At 41.7% G+C, this 22207-nt stretch overlaps 4 protein-coding genes across 4 annotated transcripts; 2 read left to right on the forward strand and 2 right to left on the reverse strand.

Annotated features, from left to right (window-relative positions):
- Positions 1 to 1427: 1427 nt before the first annotated feature.
- Positions 1428 to 6607, forward strand: LOC113590040 (torsin-1A-like). Its single transcript, XM_035521719.1, has 6 exons — positions 1428 to 1436; positions 2680 to 2752; positions 3011 to 3276; positions 3414 to 3589; positions 4272 to 4399; positions 4789 to 6607. The coding sequence occupies exons 1-6, from the start codon at positions 1428 to 1430 to the stop codon at positions 5034 to 5036; spliced, it is 900 nt and encodes a 299-aa protein (XP_035377612.1). The 3' UTR covers positions 5037 to 6607.
- Positions 6608 to 7765: 1158 nt separating this feature from the next.
- On the reverse strand, positions 7766 to 10803 carry LOC118240648 (ribosome biogenesis protein NSA2 homolog). Its single transcript, XM_035521720.1, has 4 exons — positions 10798 to 10803; positions 10052 to 10231; positions 9557 to 9749; positions 7766 to 8623 (listed from the first exon to the last, which is right to left on the reverse strand). The coding sequence occupies exons 1-4, from the start codon at positions 10801 to 10803 to the stop codon at positions 8556 to 8558; spliced, it is 447 nt and encodes a 148-aa protein (XP_035377613.1). The 3' UTR covers positions 7766 to 8555.
- A 1632-nt stretch (positions 10804 to 12435) lies between these two features.
- Positions 12436 to 17563, forward strand: LOC118240649 (torsin-1A-like). Its single transcript, XM_035521721.1, has 6 exons — positions 12436 to 12444; positions 13687 to 13759; positions 14018 to 14283; positions 14421 to 14596; positions 15279 to 15406; positions 15744 to 17563. The coding sequence occupies exons 1-6, from the start codon at positions 12436 to 12438 to the stop codon at positions 15989 to 15991; spliced, it is 900 nt and encodes a 299-aa protein (XP_035377614.1). The 3' UTR covers positions 15992 to 17563.
- A 1162-nt stretch (positions 17564 to 18725) lies between these two features.
- On the reverse strand, positions 18726 to 21747 carry LOC118240650 (ribosome biogenesis protein NSA2 homolog). Its single transcript, XM_035521722.1, has 4 exons — positions 21742 to 21747; positions 20996 to 21175; positions 20501 to 20693; positions 18726 to 19567 (listed from the first exon to the last, which is right to left on the reverse strand). Exons 1-4 carry the CDS (start codon positions 21745 to 21747, stop codon positions 19500 to 19502), a joined length of 447 nt encoding a protein of 148 aa, XP_035377615.1. The 3' UTR covers positions 18726 to 19499.
- Positions 21748 to 22207: the final 460 nt, after the last annotated feature.

The raw sequence follows: 22207 nt of genomic DNA on the forward strand, positions 1-22207 counted from the left end.
TCCCCAAAACATTTATGGACTTCCTGTAGATGTAACTGCCAACCTTTTTAAAGGAGTGGTTCACAAAAAATCCAATGTAAACAATTTTCTTTTTGTGTTTATGGATTAGTGAGGCCACGTTTACTATCCAATGTTTCCTTTGTTTGGGACTGGATTTATGAAGTTAATCTAAGCAATTCTCCCAAATCTGATGTGTCCTGTTAAGTAATGTCACACAGACTTAACATTGTGATTTAGGACACAGTCTGACTTTGTATGATTTTCTGTAAAAATACACAACTACACAGAAGAGGTGAAAGCTATAATCATATCAGTAATGGACATCTAGAATCAATTTTATTAAGTTCCTGGTATCTTACAAAATTATTTTAAAATGAAATCACAGTTTTATAATATCAATGGAAATAAATATAGGGAGTTTTGATTAAAATGATTTACACCACTTGCTAGCTACACTAGCCTAGTAGCCCCAGCCTCAAGCTGAGGAAGGAAACATCGGACACCAAACAAGTGCATTTGGTGTACAGTTGATAAAGCCCAAATTAAACTAGCAAGTAAAAAATTATTAAATTGTGTGAGCAGCACTGTGGGTTGGACTGACGAGGTCAACTGAAGTATGAAGAGACCAAGAATCGCAGCTGTAGAATAAAAGATTTAATTTATGCGCAGTTTGCTGGCTCATGCTTTGAAAATCATAGACTGAAAATTAATGTTTCTTGGGGTACATGAATAGAGAAACTACAGAAATCTATCATAATACACTAACATTAGAAATGGTTGCTTGACAACAGCTTCAGGCGAAACATGACATTTTTCTGATAACGGAACCAAAAAAGCAGGTAGTCCTTTTGGTGTCATCACATACTCATGGAAATTCTGCTGAGAAGCTCATCAAAAAGGGGTCGTAACAGGAGATGTAAATGTGCTGGTAGATGTACCACAAAGGACAGATGGGGGTGTTGGACTTTCCATTGAATACTGTGGCTGCCCTTGTGGATTTTCTGAGGAATATGATTTCTCTGATTTGGTCAGGTTGTTTAGCCACACTAGTTTCAGTAGAGCACTTTTTACGAGTGTTGGTGTGTGTCACTAGTTTCACTATAACACGTCCTACTTGTGTTACTGTGGGTCACTAGTTTGTTGTAAAAACAAGTTAATTGCAAAAAGTCTTTCAGAGGGATGCAGCACTCTTAAAATTGCTATGATATTGTGGTATGATCACAAAACCATCAAGTGCTTTGTTGCAAATAGTCAACAGGGTCACAAGAAACATGTTGAGAAAAAAAGATGCAAATTAACTGTCAAAGATTTGAGAAGAATCAAACGTGAAGTGACCATGAACCCATTAAGCTCCAGTGCTATCATATTCCAGAACTGCAATCCTACTTGGAGTGCCCAAAAATACAAGTTGTTCAGTACTCAGAGACATGGCCATGGTAAGGAAGGCTAAACCTGACCACCAGTGAACAAGACAAATAAGGTGAAATGTCAAAACTGGGCCAAGAAATATCTAAAGACAGATTTTTCAAAGGTTTTATGGACCAATAAGACAAGAGTGACTCTTGATGGATCAGCTGCATGGGCACAGAGCTCCACTTCGACTCAGACACCAGCAAGGTGGAGGTGGAGTATTGCTATGGACTGGTATTATTAAAGATGAACTAGGTGGACCTTTTCGGGTTGAAGATGGACTCAAAATCAACTCCCAAACCTATTGCCAGTTTTAGAGGGCTTTTTTTTTAAAAGCAGTGGTACAGGGAAAAGTCTGCATCTTTCAAAAAGACCATGATTTTATGCAGGACAATGTTCCAATGCATGCATCAAAGAAAAACAACTTTGTAGCCCGATCACTGTAGACTAGCCTACGTATTGAAAGCCTGTCGGCCTTTATCCTTTTAGATTTCGCTAACCACTGCGTATTTTAACGTTACATGTTTACCCAAACGTTGGAACATTTTACTTGCGGTTAGATCAGCTAAGCGCTGCTGGCGTTGAAGAATGTTTAGGGCTAAAGTGATCGGGGTTAGATGGCATGATTTGGGTATTTATGGTCTAATGAAGGTTCTGGATTTAGAGATGTTGTGGCTTGAATTTATTGGGCATTCCGGGCACACGAACTGGACATTTAAACAATTCATATAACTGTTGTTCAACTCTGAAACATTGATCCCACCCCGGTTCTTGTTTCTGCGCGTCGCAGGAAACTCGCGTCACTCTCTAGCGAGATCTTCAGGAAGTGCCGGTAGTTGAAGCCACTCACTGTTGTTTATATGGTTTCATTAAATGTAAACATACACCTGTGACTTAAGTTTAAAATGAAAGAAACGTTCTCAGCGTTGTTCCATTTTATACTGATATCGAGTGTTGTCGTGCATGCTTTTGAACCAATTTCTACAACCATTGTTGCCGGACTTGGCACCTTAGGAAAGAAATTGTACAATTATTTATTTGAAACGTGTGATGACAACTGGATCGGTTTTAACGCAACCGGTGAGCGAATCCTCCAAGTCGGGGATTATGAATGCGAACACGTTGGTGTCGATTAGTGAGCTTTACGTCTGGGAGCCAGTGGCTGCACTTGCCTGAACTACTCAGTTTACTTTCGTTTCAGGTTCCTCTGGATTTCAGCTAGCTAACGCTCCCGATGCTGCACAGCCATTAAACTAAACAGCATTGTAGAGGTTTCGGTTCATCACTGCTTTATTTGTAGCTGCTGCTTCGCCTTTTAAGGATACATTTTGTGAAAGCGAAGGTATTAGGTGGATTTGCCTGTTATTAAGGCCTCTTGTTATGTGTATGTGAATATGCATTATTACACCGTTCATAACAAAATGCGAACAATTTAGCGCCTCGCATGACAATCTCAAGATTTCCAGCGAATCATTGGTGCCCTAAAATCAGTTTTCTGTCTTATCCATTTATTGTCTTCAGCGCGACTTGTTTGTGCAGAAATTTTATGTGCTTGTCCCACGCGACCTGTTTGTGCAGTAATTCTCTGCTTCTCTTGCAGGTCTCCAGGAGGACCTGGAGGAAAAGCTGTTCGGCCAGCACGTGGCTTCGCGGGTCATCCTCAAAGCAGTGACTGGGTTTATGAACAGCGAGAACCCCAAGAAACCGCTAGTTCTATCCCTGCACGGCTGGACTGGCACGGGGAAAAACTTTGTGAGTCAACTGATTGCGGAGAATATTTACCAGAAAGGAATGGCCAGTGGGTTCGTGCATCTCTTCACAGCTACGGCACACTCTCCCCATAAGGTGCATTTAGAAACATACAAGGTAGGCGGTGCCATCAAAGTTAATCCTCAAACTGCTTTGTCAAAAAGAATTCATTGCCACACATAAAACTCATAACTGTTCTGCTTTCTGTGAGTGAAGATGCTAATGCCCCTGTCTACGTGCGCTGTCTTTCTCAGGCACAATTGCAGCAATGGATAAAAGGCAATGTGACAAATTGCCCACGTTCCATGTTCATATTTGATGAGATGGATAAGATGCACCCCGGCCTGATTGATGGCATAAAACCATATCTGGACTTCTATGAGAGACTGGACGGAGTGTCCTACAGACAGGCCATCTTCATCTTCCTCAGGTGTGTAGTGTCACTGGGAAATACATTAATGCAGGGTAGGTTAAATTAGGAAACATTCCAGACCTGTGTTGACATTGAGATTAGTGGTATGCTGTACTGTCATTTGCATGTTGTTTGTTTTTCAGAAAAATCTTGAATATTTTATATTGGCATTTAGAAGGATAAGAGGGTTTCACATGTGCAGTTGTATGATCAGGTGTTTCCTAACCTGTTCCTCATGCTAATCTGTACAGCATATCTGTTTATAACTGAGTGGTCCCTCATGTTCAGCATTCCCATTTAAAGTCCCACCCCTTTATACACACACACACACACACACACACACACACACTCTCAAAGGTATCGATCTACACTCTTGGAACTGTAGAACCCCATGGAATGAATGTTTAGGGGGGCAGTGATAGCTCAGTGGTTACGGTACTTGACTAGCGATCAGAAGGTTGCCGGTCCAAGCCCAACCAAGTTGTCACCATTGGGCCCCAGAGCAAGGTCCTTAACCCTCAGTTGCTCAAACTGTGTTCATTTGGGAAAAAATGTTGGCTAAATGCTGTAAATTTAGCATATATTTGGGTATCACCTTTCTACTGAACTAGGGATGAGGTCATCAGCCTTACAAATCACCAACACACTGGTAGTGTGTCTCAGTCTCTTACTCTGTGTGTTCGTGCGTGTTTCACCATAGTAATGCCGGAGCTGAGGAGATTGTGCATGTGGCTCTGGATTTCTGGACGTCGGGAAGAGAACGAGAGGAGATCGAGCTGAAGGATCTGGAGATGGCTCTGTCCCTGTCTGTCTTCAACAACAAGAACAGTGAGTATCAGGCACATGTAATGGTCAGTAAGGACAGTGAGTAGCAGGCGTGTGTAATGGTCATCAGCCCCTTCTCCATCTCCAAAGGAACTTGTCTTATGAGAGAAATTCCTGTGATGTTGACTGTGGAAATTCTCTGGGTGTACTTTGTGTATAATGTGAAAGAGTTCAAAGTTAAAACTGTATCACAATAGAAGTGTACGATGCATGTGAATCTATAAGCGTCTTACACTCTTTCCTTTCCCCTTCTATTAAGCCATTTTTCTCCATTTATTGCTCATCTATCTATCTATCTATCTATCTATCTATCTATCTATCTATCTATCTATCTATCTATCTATCTATCTATCTATCTATCTATCTATCTATCTATCTATCTATCTATCTATGTGGTCTCTGGCACTCCAATTTAATAGATAAGAACTTGGTGGACTTCTTTGTGCCTTTCCTGCCGCTGGAGTTCAAGCACGTGGTTCAGTGTGGCATGGCAGAGATGGCTGCCAAAGGCCTCACCCCCGACGCTGCCGTGGTGGACCACATGGCGCGGGACATCAACTACTTCCCCAAGGACGAGCGTGTCTTCTCCATGAAGGGCTGCAAGGTGATCTCCAACCGGCTGGACTTCTACATCGACTGAGATGCGCCACTTTCCCCTAAAATGCAGCCCCCAAATATACTTCTAACACTACTGCTGTCCTCGAGGGGTTGTGGACTATTTTGACGGAGTCACTTGTGTTTATATGGAGTGGCAGGAATAGCTTTCAAATCAGGTGAAAGGGCACAACGAGCCTTCTCTTTTAAAAGTGGATTCACTGGGCGTGCCTAACTCCTTGTTTTTAAGGAGGATCTTTACTTTTTATAAATCTTTATATAATTTTATGAACCAGGGTTCTGAGTCATCACCTCAGCAGATACATTGTTATGTGATTTCAACCAATGATCATTAAATGAAGATCAACCATGGACCAAATGATGGAAACTCACTGACATTTGTTTTCTGGTAGCACTGCAAAAGAATCTAGTAAAAGTTGCCTGCATGGCATTTTCCCATGCAGAGGTGATGCTCAAATCACTGCAGTTTGTAATGATCATTTTTCTTTTATGAAAGTTGTCAAAAACTGGTTTTATGAAAATGATTTTAAATTATTTAGGGTGGACTCACACTACTCGTACTAAACACTGATTTATATGGGCAACTCCAAGCATTTAAATCAAGTGTCCATTTAATCCCAAAAACATTTATGGTCTTCCTGTAAATTTAAGTGCCAACCTTTTTAAAGGAATGGTTCGCAAAAAAAAAAAAAAAAAAAAAAAAAAATCCAATTTGCACAATTTTCTTTTTGTGGATTAGTGAAGCCACGTTTACTGTCCAATTTGTTTGGGACTGGATTTATGAGGTTAATCTAAGCAATTCTCCCAAATCTGATGTGTCCTGTTAAGTAATGTTACACAGACTTAACATTGTGGTTTAGGACACAATCTGACTTTGTATGATTTTCTGTAAAAATGCACAACTACACAGAAGAGGTGAAAGCTATAATCTTAGCTGTAATGGACATGTAACAGGACTCACGCTCGTTCCATGCTGACAAACAGCACAGTGATAATGCAGCCAGTACATGTAGTTGTCTTACATTTTTCAGGGTGGCCATCTATAGAGGGAATTGCTAAATTAATGAATATGTGTGTATATATGTTTATTGTAATAAGGTAAAGGGAGTTTGAGTCCAAAGAGTACAACTACCTGTTTTATCCAGCTGTCGTAAGGGTGATGAGGGGATTTTCCAAGTAAAAAGGGGAGGACAAAATCCTCTGTGTTTGGATATGTTTTTTTATTTTAATAAGGACATTTTGGATAATGGGAAACTGTTTTAAATAAGCTTTTATTTTGAACAATAGGGAGGAAATGTTATGAACTTCATAATTTAAGTACCAGAAATGGTCTGGTCCATGGGACGAACAGTATATATAAGAAGTGGGCTTAGGCAGAGGTGTGGAGGTAGCCAGTAGATACGTGCTGATATACTGGTGCAATTGGAATGCACATGGAGTTACATTTATTTGTTTTGTTGTTGTTGTTGTTGACTGATTTTATTTCCTTCCTTTGGTAGTTTTCTTTGAAATGCTATTTATTCTTTGTCTGCTTATGGTATCATGTGCCTGTCACTGGACTTTTGGGAAAATAAATCACCATCATTTGCAAATCTACTACCTGTATTGCTCTGTTTGATCTCCCCGCACTGTCCTGTTACAGGAATCACTTTCTTTGAGTTCCTGGTATCTTACAAAATTATTAAAAAATTTAATTACAGTTTTATATCAATGGAAGGAAGTATATGGAGTTTTGATTGTAATGATTTACACTACTTGTTAGCTACACTAGCCTAGTAGCCCTAGCACCAAGCTAATAAAGGAAATGTTGGACACCAGATGGATTTGGTGTACGGTTGATAAAGCCCAAATTAGCAGCACTGTGGGTTGGACTGACGAGGTCAACTGAAGCATGAAGAGACCAAGAGAAGAGACCAAGAATCGCAGCTGTAGAATAACAGTTTGTTGGCTCGTGCTTTGAAAATCAGTGATCGATGAGGATCACTAGTTTCACTATAACACATCCTACTAGTGTTGGTGTGGGTCACTAGTTTCACTATAACACATCCTACTAGTGTTGGTGTGGGTCACCAGTTTCACTATAACACATCCTACTTGTGTTGGTGTGGGTCACTAGTTTCACTTATGTAACTCATGATGTCATTTAATCCCAAATGTGTGTTCATTTTCTTACCTCCACTAAATATGTGAAGGTTACAGTCCAGCCACCTAAATCCTCTGCCCAGCTCCACTTATACTACATAACATGTATTGGCCTTAAATGGAGATTTATTGAAGATTCCATGCGGTCAGAACTTTACAGAGCACGGTTGCCAGCTCTCGCTAACCATGCATAATTGTTTTCTCTCTACTTCTCAGCCTTTTATTTTTATTTTCACCATTTGCTGGGTGATATTTATACTTTTTCATTCTTTCGTTTTACATCTTTGCTGGATTATTTGGGTTGTTACACAAATTAAAGGGAGTGAAAACATCAAAGGCCCAAAAATGGGCAGCGATGAAAGAAGCCCCACCGATGCCCAGACGACTGACGGGCAGCACTGACGTCCAGACGACTGACGGGCAGCACTGATGCATACGACTGACAGGCAGCACAGACGACTGACAGGCAGCACTGACGTCCAGCACTGACACATACGACTGACAGGCAGCACTGACGTCCAGCACCAACATCCTTTAATATCTTTGCCAGTGGAAAATAATCAACTTGGTGTTTATTTTATGTATTTAAGATTTATGAACGAAGATTCAACCTAAAGATCTAAAGGCTTTTATATTTATTATATTGCTGTTTTCATATTACATTGTTTCATAAGTGATCATTAATGAAACCTTGAAAACATTAAACGAATATTATAATATTAAATTATAACATCGTAAATTCTCTACATCGTAATTACTTGCTATGTCTCAGCCACTCATATTGGCTTTAGTGAATTACCTCGTCAAATTTGGGCTTATTATTTTTAATGATTGTATAAAAATCTTAATGTACATCCCCAACTCCTGCTTAAATGTGTCGTTAGTTCTGGATTCCCGGCAGAAAGCAGCAGGCTGAAACTGGACAGACGCATGAATCCCACCCGGTGAAAACGTGTTTTATTGAACCCGCTGCTGTTTTAAACTGACGCGCGCGCACACACCGGTGTAAAGCCCAGGGTCTCTCAGGCCCGTCCTGCAGGGTTTAGTGTCTGCCCTGCTTCAGACAGACGGCAGGCTGAACCAGGCAGCCACTGCAGGAGAAACACTAAACAGTGTGTTTCAGGACCCACAGCTCTAAAACACTGATAACGTTTGTGTTATCCATCCATTCATCCATCCACCCACGCACGTGTTATCCATCCATCCATCCATCCATCCATCCAACACACACACACACACACACACACACACACACACACACACACACACAAAATCCCAAGTTCCAAAGTATCCCAACTCAGGTCCAGGAGTGCAGGGCTTCCGTATGCTGGATGGGAATGCCGATATTCTGTGTGGTCTGGCCCAAGGCTGTGATCAGTACATTAGGTGGTGCAGAGTTCTGTTATACCAGCAGCACTGCGTTAATACAGCCATCGTTCTCCGGGTTGTTTGTCACCTGGGCGTATTTCCCTGGAACAGGCACAAAGGTACACCAGCATGTTACCAGCACACACTCTGTATGTCTTTCTGAATACTTTTTCATTGTTTTTTTTAAAAACATATTTGCTGTACTATTTAGGTTGTTACTTGTTTTATGTCAGTCCAAACATGAAGCCCCGCTGACATCCGGCACTGACACCCAGACGACTGAAATCCAGCTGACTGATGCCCATGGTTAGCCAGATTTACTTTTTTGAGCCAAACTAGTTTTTTAATATTTTAATTCCAGTGGTATTCAAACGCGGACCTCAAATCCAAATTCAGTCCTGGATTCTGTAATCCCTTGTAATTGATCAACGTATGTGTTTGGGCACTTTGTTGAAACACTGACTCCTAGGGAGGGTGGAAACCCTATAGGTCCTGGACCTTGAGGACGGGGAGCTATTGAACACCTCTGATCTACACCATCAGTAACTCTCAATGCAACATCACAGGACACTGCCCCTGGACTGACATCATCTCAGTGAAAAAAAGTTCAATGAAAAGCTCAGGTGATCCTCAACACTCCAGCCAATCAGACGAAACATACTTTGCATATGAGACTTTTGACACAATTACTACTTTACTTTGTAGTTTTTGCTACACCCTTCTACTTCTGGGTAGCACTCAACAACATTACTAGCCCTTCCCTTGGGGTTCATCCAGATCAACATGGTCTTCTGACAGGACTAAACGTTTAGCTCAGATCAGGGCTGGAACTAAACTCTGCAGAGACTGCATTACTGCTCCTTCGCTCAGAGACCTTCAGAAGTCAAGCCTGGTCCCTGAATCCGAATCCACTCAGCAGTTGACTCCTCTGACTGTCCATTTTGTCATCACACCTGACCAAGTCAGCATGGAAAACCAGGAACATTTGAGCCCGTGTGTGTGTTCGTGTGTGTGCGTAACAAGTCACTCACTCACCCCAGATGACTTTGCCGCCCTGGGTGAACAGGCCAAGCTCGCTGACGTTGACCTCGATGACCGTTCCCTTGGTGATGACCCCGAGGGTGGTGTAGAGAGGGGAGGAGGGGTTCTTTTTCACGCCCAGAATGGGCAGGCAGAATGTGGCCTTCAGCTCAGGGTGAGTGACGTGTGCCTTCTTGAACCTCAAACCCTAAAGGCCGAGAGAGGAGGCGAGCAGCAGCACATTAAATCCCTACTACTCCCTTACAGATGCTGAACAGGTTAACCCTAAACCCTAAACGCAAATCCCTAACCCCTAAAACCTAACCCCTGACCCCTTATTTCAGCACACGCAATTTTAAGTGGAGAAGAGTGCCGATGAGAAAAAGCATGTGCGCTAGAGCAGAAAACCCTCCTCAGCGGGAACCACTCTGGTTTAAGTGAAGCTGTGTTAGACATTTTAAGTCGAATAGATTCCCCCCCCCCCCATCCCGTGAGCATGCTCTGCCTCACCATGGGTCTGATGAAGCGCTCGTATTTGGGCGGTTTGCGCGTGAAGCCATCTCCGACGAAGCAGACTTTGGTGACCATCCTCTTCCAGGCCTTCTTCTGCCTCTTCCCCGTGCGAACCACCTTCAGCACCTCCGTCTCGCCCTGAGCACGCACCTTTGGTACGGGCACCTCCCACTTCCCCTAATACCCAATCAAAAGCAAGCACTCTAATTGTTAGATGGAGAGGAAGGAATAGCTTTCAAATCAGGTGAAGGGGCACAACGAGCCTTCTCTTTTAAAAGTGGATTCATGAAGGACTGTGCGTGCCTAACTCCTTCTTTTTAAGGAGGATCCAGGTGCAGTAAGTAATTGCAGGTAGTGTGAAACAGTTAAAAATACATTAGTTATTTTTAATGACCTTGAGAAATGAATGGTCATGCAGAGATGATGACCAGATTGTCTTTTTGTTGCTGCTGTTAAACATTTCATCGGTGTTAGCAGAATTTGTGTCTAAATAGAAAATACAACACAATGCCATATAGTGTCAAATATACATGCCAACTTGGGATGACCTTTTTAATTTTTTTAGAAATCTTTTTATAATTTTATGAACCAGGGCTCTGAGTCATCACCTCAACAGATACGTTGTCATGTGATTCCAACCAATGATCATTAAATGAAGATCAACCATGGACCAAATGATGGAGACTCACCTACATCACTTTTTGTTTTCTGGTAGCACTGCAAAAGAATCTAGTAAAAGTTGCCTGCATGGCGTTTTCCCATGCAGAGACGATGCTCAAATCACTGCAGAGTTTGTAATGATCGTTTTTTGTTGTATGAAAGTGATATATAACTGTCAAAAACAGGTTTTATGAAAATGCTTTTGATTCATTTAGGGTGGACTGGTGAAATCTACTCACACTAAACACTGATATTTATGGGCAACTCCAAGCATTTAAATCAGATCTCCATTTAATCCCCAAAACATTTATGGACTTCCTGTAGATGTAACTGCCAACCTTTTTAAAGGAGTGGTTCACAAAAAATCCAATGTAAACAATTTTCTTTTTGTGTTTATGGATTAGTGAGGCCACGTTTACTATCCAATGTTTCCTTTGTTTGGGACTGGATTTATGAAGTTAATCTAAGCAATTCTCCCAAATCTGATGTGTCCTGTTAAGTAATGTCACACAGACTTAACATTGTGATTTAGGACACAGTCTGACTTTGTATGATTTTCTGTAAAAATACACAACTACACAGAAGAGGTGAAAGCTATAATCATATCAGTAATGGACATCTAGAATCAATTTTATTAAGTTCCTGGTATCTTACAAAATTATTTTAAAATGAAATCACAGTTTTATAATATCAATGGAAATAAATATAGGGAGTTTTGATTAAAATGATTTACACCACTTGCTAGCTACACTAGCCTAGTAGCCCCAGCCTCAAGCTAAGGAAGGAAACATCGGACACCAAACAAGTGCATTTGGTGTACAGTTGATAAAGCCCAAATTAAACTAGCAAGTAAAAAATTATTAAATTGTGTGAGCAGCACTGTGGGTTGGACTGACGAGGTCAACTGAAGTATGAAGAGACCAAGAATCGCAGCTGTAGAATAAAAGATTTAATTTATGCGCAGTTTGCTGGCTCATGCTTTGAAAATCATAGACTGAAAATTAATGTTTCTTGGGGTACATGAATAGAGAAACTACAGAAAACTATCATAATACACTAACATTAGAAATGGTTGCTTGACAACAGCTTCAGGCGAAACATTACATTTTTCTGATAACGGAACCAAAAAAGCAGGTAGTCCTTTTGGTGTCATCACATACTCATGGAAATTCTGCTGAGAAGCTCATCAAAAAGGGGTCGTAACAGGAGATGTAAATGTGCTGGTAGATGTACCACAAAGGACAGATGGGGGTGTTGGACTTTCCATTGAATACTGTGGCTGCCCTTGTGGATTTTCTGAGGAATATGATTTCTCTGATTTGGTCAGGTTGTTTAGCCACACTAGTTTCAGTAGAGCACTTTTTACGAGTGTTGGTGTGTGTCACTAGTTTCACTATAACACGTCCTACTTGTGTTACTGTGGGTCACTAGTTTGTTGTAAAAACAAGTTAATTGCAAAAAGTCTTTCAGAGGGATGCAGCACTCTTAAAATTGCTATGATATTGTGGTATGATCACAAAACCATCAAGTGCTTTGTTGCAAATAGTCAACAGGGTCACAAGAAACATGTTGAGAAAAAAAGATGCAAATTAACTGTCAAAGATTTGAGAAGAATCAAACGTGAAGTGACCATGAACCCATTAAGCTCCAGTGCTATCATATTCCAGAACTGCAACCTACTTGGAGTGCCCAAAAATACAAGTTGTTCAGTACTCAGAGACATGGCCATGGTAAGGAAGGCTAAACCTGACCACCAGTGAACAAGACAAATAAGGTGAAATGTCAAAACTGGGCCAAGAAATATCTAAAGACAGATTTTTCAAAGGTTTTATGGACCAATAAGACAAGAGTGACTCTTGATGGATCAGCTGCATGGGCACAGAGCTCCACTTCGACTCAGACACCAGCAAGGTGGAGGTGGAGTATTGCTATGGACTGGTATTATTAAAGATGAACTAGGTGGACCTTTTCGGGTTGAAGATGGACTCAAAATCAACTCCCAAACCTATTGCCAGTTTTAGAGGGCTTTTTTTTAAAAAGCAGTGGTACAGGGAAAAGTCTGCATCTTTCAAAAAGACCATGATTTTATGCAGGACAATGTTCCAATGCATGCATCAAAGAAAAACAACTTTGTAGCCCGATCACTGTAGACTAGCCTACGTATTGAAAGCCTGTCGGCCTTTATCCTTTTAGATTTCGCTAACCACTGCGTATTTTAACGTTACATGTTTACCCAAACGTTGGAACATTTTACTTGCGGTTAGATCAGCTAAGCGCTGCTGGCGTTGAAGAATGTTTAGGGCTAAAGTGATCGGGGTTAGATGGCATGATTTGGGTATTTATGGTCTAATGAAGGTTCTGGATTTAGAGATGTTGTGGCTTGAATTTATTGGGCATTCCGGGCACACGAACTGGACATTTAAACAATTCATATAACTGTTGTTCAACTCTGAAACATTGATCCCACCCCGGTTCTTGTTTCTGCGCGTCGCAGGAAACTCGCGTCACTCTCTAGCGAGATCTTCAGGAAGTGCCGGTAGTTGAAGCCACTCACTGTTGTTTATATGGTTTCATTAAATGTAAACATACACCTGTGACTTAAGTTTAAAATGAAAGAAACGTTCTCAGCGTTGTTCCATTTTATACTGATATCGAGTGTTGTCGTGCATGCTTTTGAACCAATTTCTACAACCATTGTTGCCGGACTTGGCACCTTAGGAAAGAAATTGTACAATTATTTATTTGAAACGTGTGATGACAACTGGATCGGTTTTAACGCAACCGGTGAGCGAATCCTCCAAGTCGGGATTATGAATGCGAACACGTTGGTGTCGATTAGTGAGCTTTACGTCTGGGAGCCAGTGGCTGCACTTGCCTGAACTACTCAGTTTACTTTCGTTTCAGGTTCCTCTGGATTTCAGCTAGCTAACGCTCCCGATGCTGCACAGCCATTAAACTAAACAGCATTGTAGAGGTTTCGGTTCATCACTGCTTTATTTGTAGCTGCTGCTTCGCCTTTTAAGGATACATTTTGTGAAAGCGAAGGTATTAGGTGGATTTGCCTGTTATTAAGGCCTCTTGTTATGTGTATGTGAATATGCATTATTACACCGTTCATAACAAAATGCGAACAATTTAGCGCCTCGCATGACAATCTCAAGATTTCCAGCGAATCATTGGTGCCCTAAAATCAGTTTTCTGTCTTATCCATTTATTGTCTTCAGCGCGACTTGTTTGTGCAGAAATTCTATGTGCTTGTCCCACGCGACCTGTTTGTGCAGTAATTCTCTGCTTCTCTTGCAGGTCTCCAGGAGGACCTGGAGGAAAAGCTGTTCGGCCAGCACGTGGCTTCGCGGGTCATCCTCAAAGCAGTGACTGGGTTTATGAACAGCGAGAACCCCAAGAAACCGCTAGTTCTATCCCTGCACGGCTGGACTGGCACGGGGAAAAACTTTGTGAGTCAACTGATTGCGGAGAATATTTACCAGAAAGGAATGGCCAGTGGGTTCGTGCATCTCTTCACAGCTACGGCACACTCTCCCCATAAGGTGCATTTAGAAACATACAAGGTAGGCGGTGCCATCAAAGTTAATCCTCAAACTGCTTTGTCAAAAAGAATTCATTGCCACACATAAAACTCATAACTGTTCTGCTTTCTGTGAGTGCAGATGCTAATGCCCCTGTCTACGTGCGCTGTCTTTCTCAGGCACAATTGCAGCAATGGATAAAAGGCAATGTGACAAATTGCCCACGTTCCATGTTCATATTTGATGAGATGGATAAGATGCACCCCGGCCTGATTGATGGCATAAAACCATATCTGGACTTCTATGAGAGACTGGACGGAGTGTCCTACAGACAGGCCATCTTCATCTTCCTCAGGTGTGTAGTGTCACTGGGAAATACATTAATGCAGGGTAGGTTAAATTAGGAAACATTCCAGACCTGTGTTGACATTGAGATTAGTGGTATGCTGTACTGTCATTTGCATGTTGTTTGTTTTTCAGAAAAATCTTGAATATTTTATATTGGCATTTAGAAGGATAAGAGGGTTTCACATGTGCAGTTGTATGATCAGGTGTTTCCTAACCTGTTCCTCATGCTAATCTGTACAGCATATCTGTTTATAACTGAGTGGTCCCTCATGTTCAGCATTCCCATTTAAAGTCCCACCCCTTTATACACACACACACACACACACACACACACACACTCTCAAAGGTATCGATCTACACTCTTGGAACTGTAGAACCCCATGGAATGAATGTTTAGGGGGGCAGTGATAGCTCAGTGGTTACGGTACTTGACTAGCGATCAGAAGGTTGCCGGTCCAAGCCCAACCAAGTTGTCACCATTGGGCCCCAGAGCAAGGTCCTTAACCCTCAGTTGCTCAAACTGTGTTCATTTGGGAAAAAATGTTGGCTAAATGCTGTAAATTTAGCATATATTTGGGTATCACCTTTCTACTGAACTAGGGATGAGGTCATCAGCCTTACAAATCACCAACACACTGGTAGTGTGTCTCAGTCTCTTACTCTGTGTGTTCGTGCGTGTTTCACCATAGTAATGCCGGAGCTGAGGAGATTGTGCATGTGGCTCTGGATTTCTGGACGTCGGGAAGAGAACGAGAGGAGATCGAGCTGAAGGATCTGGAGATGGCTCTGTCCCTGTCTGTCTTCAACAACAAGAACAGTGAGTATCAGGCACATGTAATGGTCAGTAAGGACAGTGAGTAGCAGGCGTGTGTAACGGTCATCAGCCCCTTCTCCATCTCCAAAGGAACTTGTCTTATGAGAGAAATTCCTGTGATGTTGACTGTGGAAATTCTCTGGGTGTACTTTGTGTATAATGTGAAAGAGTTCAAAGTTAAAACTGTATCACAATAGAAGTGTACGATGCATGTGAATCTATAAGCGTCTTACACTCTTTCCTTTCCCCTTCTATTAAGCCATTTTTCTCCATTTATTGCTCATCTATCTATCTATCTATCTATCTATCTATCTATCTATCTATCTATCTATCTATCTATGTGGTCTCTGGCACTCCAATTTAATAGATAAGAACTTGGTGGACTTCTTTGTGCCTTTCCTGCCGCTGGAGTTCAAGCACGTGGTTCAGTGTGGCATGGCAGAGATGGCTGCCAAAGGCCTCACCCCCGACGCTGCCGTGGTGGACCACATGGCGCGGGACATGAACTACTTCCCCAAGGACGAGCGTGTCTTCTCCCTGCACGGCTGCAAGGTGATCTCCATCCGGCTGGACTTCTACATCGACTGAGATGCGCCACTTTCCCCTAAAATGCAGCCCCCAAATATACTTCTAACACTACTGCTGTCCTCGAGGGGTTGTGGACTATTTTGACGGAGTCACTTGTGTTTATATGGAGTGGCAGGAATAGCTTTCAAATCAGGTGAAAGGGCACAACGAGCCTTCTCTTTTAAAAGTGGATTCACTGGGCGTGCCTAACTCCTTGTTTTTAAGGAGGATCTTTACTTTTTATAAATCTTTATATAATTTTATGAACCAGGGTTCTGAGTCATCACCTCAGCAGATACATTGTTATGTGATTTCAACCAATGATCATTAAATGAAGATCAACCATGGACCAAATGATGGAAACTCACTGACATTTGTTTTCTGGTAGCACTGCGAAAGAATCTAGTAAAAGTTGCCTGCATGGCATTTTCCCATGCAGAGGTGATGCTCAAATCACTGCAGTTTGTAATGATCATTTTTCTTTTATGAAAGTTGTCAAAAACTGGTTTTATGAAAATGATTTTAAATTATTTAGGGTGGACTCACACTACTCGTACTAAACACTGATTTATATGGGCAACTCCAAGCATTTAAGTCAAGTGTCCATTTAATCCCAAAAACATTTATGGTCTTCCTGTAAATTTAAGTGCCAACCTTTTTAAAGGAATGGTTCGCAAAAAAAAAAAAAAAAAAAAAAAAAAAATCCAATTTGCACAATTTTCTTTTTGTGGATTAGTGAAGCCACGTTTACTGTCCAATTTGTTTGGGACTGGATTTATGAGGTTAATCTAAGCAATTCTCCCAAATCTGATGTGTCCTGTTAAGTAATGTTACACAGACTTAACATTGTGGTTTAGGACACAATCTGACTTTGTATGATTTTCTGTAAAAATGCACAACTACACAGAAGAGGTGAAAGCTATAATCTTAGCTGTAATGGACATGTAACAGGACTCACGCTCGTTCCATGCTGACAAACAGCACAGTGATAATGCAGCCAGTACATGTAGTTGTCTTACATTTTTCAGGGTGGCCATCTATAGAGGGAATTGCTAAATTAATGAATATGTGTGTATATATGTTTATTGTAATAAGGTAAAGGGAGTTTGAGTCCAAAGAGTACAACTACCTGTTTTATCCAGCTGTCGTAAGGGTGATGAGGGGATTTTCCAAGTAAAAAGGGGAGGACAAAATCCTCTGTGTTTGGATATGTTTTTTTATTTTAATAAGGACATTTTGGATAATGGGAAACTGTTTTAAATAAGCTTTTATTTTGAACAATAGGGAGGAAATGTTATGAACTTCATAATTTAAGTACCAGAAATGGTCTGGTCCATGGGACGAACAGTATATATAAGAAGTGGGTTTAAGCAGAGGTGTGGAGGTAGCCAGTAGATACGTGCTGATATACTGGTGCAATTGGAATGCACATGGAGTTACATTTATTTGTTTTGTTGTTGTTGTTGTTGACTGATTTTATTTCCTTCCTTTGGTAGTTTTCTTTGAAATGCTATTTATTCTTTGTCTGCTTATGGTATCATGTGCCTGTCACTGGACTTTTGGGAAAATAAATCACCATCATTTGCAAATCTACTACCTGTATTGCTCTGTTTGATCTCCCCGCACTGTCCTGTTACAGGAATCACTTTCTTTGAGTTCCTGGTATCTTACAAAATTATTAAAAAATTTAATTACAGTTTTATATCAATGGAAGGAAGTATATGGAGTTTTGATTGTAATGATTTACACTACTTGTTAGCTACACTAGCCTAGTAGCCCTAGCACCAAGCTAATAAAGGAAATGTTGGACACCAAACAGATGGATTTGGTGTACGGTTGATAAAGCCCAAATTAGCAGCACTGTGGGTTGGACTGACGAGGTCAACTGAAGCATGAAGAGACCAAGAGAAGAGACCAAGAATCGCAGCTGTAGAATAACAGTTTGTTGGCTCGTGCTTTGAAAATCAGTGATCGATGAGGATCACTAGTTTCACTATAACACATCCTACTAGTGTTGGTGTGGGTCACTAGTTTCACTATAACACATCCTACTAGTGTTGGTGTGGGTCACCAGTTTCACTATAACACATCCTACTTGTGTTGGTGTGGGTCACTAGTTTCACTTATGTAACTCATGATGTCATTTAATCCCAAATGTGTGTTCATTTTCTTACCTCCACTAAATATGTGAAGGTTACAGTCCAGCCACCTAAATCCTCTGCCCAGCTCCACTTATACTACATAACATGTATTGGCCTTAAATGGAGATTTATTGAAGATTCCATGCGGTCAGAACTTTACAGAGCACGGTTGCCAGCTCTCGCTAACCATGCATAATTGTTTTCTCTCTACTTCTCAGCCTTTTATTTTTATTTTCACCATTTGCTGGGTGATATTTATACTTTTTCATTCTTTCGTTTTACATCTTTGCTGGATTATTTGGGTTGTTACACAAATTAAAGGGAGTGAAAACATCAAAGGCCCAAAAATGGGCAGCGATGAAAGAAGCCCCACCGATGCCCAGACGACTGACGGGCAGCACTGACGTCCAGACGACTGACGGGCAGCACTGATGCATACGACTGACAGGCAGCACAGACGACTGACAGGCAGCACTGACGTCCAGCACTGACACATACGACTGACAGGCAGCACTGACGTCCAGCACCAACATCCTTTAATATCTTTGCCAGTGGAAAATAATCAACTTGGTGTTTATTTTATGTATTTAAGATTTATGAACGAAGATTCAACCTAAAGATCTAAAGGCTTTTATATTTATTATATTGCTGTTTTCATATTACATTGTTTCATAAGTGATCATTAATGAAACCTTGAAAACATTAAACGAATATTATAATATTAAATTATAACATCGTAAATTCTCTACATCGTAATTACTTGCTATGTCTCAGCCACTCATATTGGCTTTAGTGAATTACCTCGTCAAATTTGGGCTTATTATTTTTAATGATTGTATAAAAATCTTAACGTACATCCCCAACTCCTGCTTAAATGTGTCGTTAGTTCTGGATTCCCGGCAGAAAGCAGCAGGCTGAAACTGGACAGACGCATGAATCCCACCCGGTGAAAACGTGTTTTATTGAACCCGCTGCTGTTTTAAACTGACGCGCGCGCACACACCGGTGTAAAGCCCAGGGTCTCTCAGGCCCGTCCTGCAGGGTTTAGTGTCTGCCCTGCTTCAGACAGACGGCAGGCTGAACCAGGCAGCCACTGCAGGAGAAACACTAAACAGTGTGTTTCAGGACCCACAGCTCTAAAACACTGATAACGTTTGTGTTATCCATCCATTCATCCATCCACCCACGCACGTGTTATCCATCCATCCATCCATCCATCCATCCAACACACACACACACACACACACACACACACAAAATCCCAAGTTCCAAAGTATCCCAACTCAGGTCCAGGAGTGCAGGGCTTCCGTATGCTGGATGGGAATGCCGATATTCTGTGTGGTCTGGCCCAAGGCTGTGATCAGTACATTAGGTGGTGCAGAGTTCTGTTATACCAGCAGCACTGCGTTAATACAGCCATCGTTCTCCGGGTTGTTTGTCACCTGGGCGTATTTCCCTGGAACAGGCACAAAGGTACACCAGCATGTTACCAGCACACACTCTGTATGTCTTTCTGAATACTTTTTCATTGTTTTTTTTAAAAACATATTTGCTGTACTATTTAGGTTGTTACTTGTTTTATGTCAGTCCAAACATGAAGCTCCGCTGACATCCGGCACTGACACCCAGACGACTGAAATCCAGCTGACTGATGCCCATGGTTAGCCAGATTTACTTTTTTGAGCCAAACTAGTTTTTTAATATTTTAATTCCAGTGGTATTCAAACGCGGACCTCAAATCCAAATTCAGTCCTGGATTCTGTAATCCCTTGTAATTGATCAACGTATGTGTTTGGGCACTTTGTTGAAACACTGACTCCTAGGGAGGGTGGAAACCCTATAGGTCCTGGACCTTGAGGACGGGGAGCTATTGAACACCTCTGATCTACACCATCAGTAACTCTCAATGCAACATCACAGGACACTGCCCCTGGACTGACATCATCTCAGTGAAAAAAAGTTCAATGAAAAGCTCAGGTGATCCTCAACACTCCAGCCAATCAGACGAAACATACTTTGCATATGAGACTTTTGACACAATTACTACTTTACTTTGTAGTTTTTGCTACACCCTTCTACTTCTGGGTAGCACTCAACAACATTACTAGCCCTTCCCTTGGGGTTCATCCAGATCAACATGGTCTTCTGACAGGACTAAACGTTTAGCTCAGATCAGGGCTGGAACTAAACTCTGCAGAGACTGCATTACTGCTCCTTCGCTCAGAGACCTTCAGAAGTCAAGCCTGGTCCCTGAATCCGAATCCACTCAGCAGTTGACTCCTCTGACTGTCCATTTTGTCATCACACCTGACCAAGTCAGCATGGAAAACCAGGAACATTTGAGCCCGTGTGTGTGTTCGTGTGTGTGCGTAACAAGTCACTCACTCACCCCAGATGACTTTGCCGCCCTGGGTGACCAGGCCAAGCTCGCTGACGTTGACCTCGATGACCGTTCCCTTGGTGATGACCCCGAGGGTGGTGTAGAGAGGGGAGGAGGGGTTCTTTTTCACGCCCAGAATGGGCAGGCAGAATGTGGCCTTCAGCTCAGGGTGAGTGACGTGTGCCTTCTTGAACCTCAAACCCTAAAGGCCGAGAGAGGAGGCGAGCAGCAGCACATTAAATCCCTACTACTCCCTTACAGATGCTGAACAGGTTAACCCTAAACCCTAAACGCAAATCCCTAACCCCTAAAACCTAACCCCTGACCCCTTAGTTCAGCACACGCAATTTTAAGTGGAGAAGAGTGCCGATGAGAAAAAGCATGTGCGCTAGAGCAGAAAACCCTCCTCAGCGGGAACCACTCTGGTTTAAGTGAAGCTGTGTTAGACATTTTAAGTCGAATAGATTCCCCCCCCCCCCATCCCGTGAGCATGCTCTGCCTCACCATGGGTCTGATGAAGCGCTCGTATTTGGGCGGTTTGCGCGTGAAGCCATCTCCGACGAAGCAGACTTTGGTGACCATCCTCTTCCAGGCCTTCTTCTGCCTCTTCCCCGTGCGAACCACCTTCAGCACCTCCGTCTCGCCCTGAGCACGCACCTTTGGTACGGGCACCTCCCACTTCCCCTAATACCCAATCAAAAGCAAGCACTCTAATTGTTAGATGGAGAGGAAGGAATAGCTTTCAAATCAGGTGAAGGGGCACAACGAGCCTTCTCTTTTAAAAGTGGATTCATGAAGGACTGTGCGTGCCTAACTCCTTCTTTTTAAGGAGGATCCAGGTGCAGTAAGTAATTGCAGGTAGTGTGAAACAGTTAAAAATACATTAGTTATTTTTAATGACCTTGAGAAATGAATGGTCATGCAGAGATGATGACCAGATTGTCTTTTTGTTGCTGCTGTTAAACATTTCATCGGTGTTAGCAGAATTTGTGTCTAAATAGAAAATACAACACAATGCCATATAGTGTCAAATATACATGCCAACTTGGGATGACCTTTTTAATTTTTTTAGAAATCTTTTTATAATTTTATGAACCAGGGCTCTGAGTCATCACCTCAACAGATACGTTGTCATGTGATTCCAACCAATGATCATTAAATGAAGATCAACCATGGACCAAATGATGGAGACTCACCTACATCACTTTTTGTTTTCTGGTAGCACTGCAAAAGAATCTAGTAAAAGTTGCCTGCATGGCGTTTTCCCATGCAGAGACGATGCTCAAATCACTGCAGAGTTTGTAATGATCGTTTTTTGTTGTATGAAAGTGATATATAACTGTCAAAAACAGGTTTTATGAAAATGCTTTTGATTCATTTAGGGTGGACTGGTGAAATCTACTCACACTAAACACTGATATTTATGGGCAACTCCAAGCATTTAAATCAGATCTCTATTTAATCCCCAAAACATTTATGGACTTCCTGTAGATGTAACTGCCAACCTTTTTAAAGGAGTGGTTCACAAAAAATCCAATGTAAACAATTTTCTTTTTGTGTTTATGGATTAGTGAGGCCACGTTTACTATCCAATGTTTCCTTTGTTTGGGACTGGATTTATGAAGTTAATCTAAGCAATTCTCCCAAATCTGATGTGTCCTGTTAAGTAATGTCACACAGACTTAACATTGTGATTTAGGACACAGTCTGACTTTG

The sequence above is a fragment of the Electrophorus electricus genome, chromosome 22, assembly GCF_013358815.1.
Source record: "Electrophorus electricus isolate fEleEle1 chromosome 22, fEleEle1.pri, whole genome shotgun sequence".
NCBI lineage: Eukaryota > Metazoa > Chordata > Actinopteri > Gymnotiformes > Gymnotidae > Electrophorus > Electrophorus electricus.

What these genes read in the sequence shown, in the direction of transcription:
- LOC118240649 (XM_035521721.1), top strand. An exon ending in GCCATCTTCATCTTCCTCAG is followed by an intron (nt 14,597 to 15,278) that starts GTGTGTAGTGTC and finishes GTTTCACCATAG; the next exon opens with TAATGCCGGAGCTGAGGAGA. An exon ending in TGTCTTCAACAACAAGAACA is followed by an intron (nt 15,407 to 15,743) that starts GTGAGTATCAGG and finishes CTATCTATCTAT; the next exon opens with GTGGTCTCTGGCACTCCAAT.
- LOC118240648 (XM_035521720.1), bottom strand. An exon ending in AGCGCTTCATCAGACCCATG is followed by an intron (nt 9,750 to 10,051) that starts GTGAGGCAGAGC and finishes CTCGGCCTTTAG; the next exon opens with GGTTTGAGGTTCAAGAAGGC. An exon ending in GGGCGGCAAAGTCATCTGGG is followed by an intron (nt 8,624 to 9,556) that starts GTGAGTGAGTGA and finishes TGCCTGTTCCAG; the next exon opens with GGAAATACGCCCAGGTGACA.
- LOC113590040 (XM_035521719.1), top strand. An exon ending in TGCATTTAGAAACATACAAG is followed by an intron (nt 3,277 to 3,413) that starts GTAGGCGGTGCC and finishes TGTCTTTCTCAG; the next exon opens with GCACAATTGCAGCAATGGAT. An exon ending in GCCATCTTCATCTTCCTCAG is followed by an intron (nt 3,590 to 4,271) that starts GTGTGTAGTGTC and finishes GTTTCACCATAG; the next exon opens with TAATGCCGGAGCTGAGGAGA.
- LOC118240650 (XM_035521722.1), bottom strand. An exon ending in AGCGCTTCATCAGACCCATG is followed by an intron (nt 20,694 to 20,995) that starts GTGAGGCAGAGC and finishes CTCGGCCTTTAG; the next exon opens with GGTTTGAGGTTCAAGAAGGC. An exon ending in GGGCGGCAAAGTCATCTGGG is followed by an intron (nt 19,568 to 20,500) that starts GTGAGTGAGTGA and finishes TGCCTGTTCCAG; the next exon opens with GGAAATACGCCCAGGTGACA.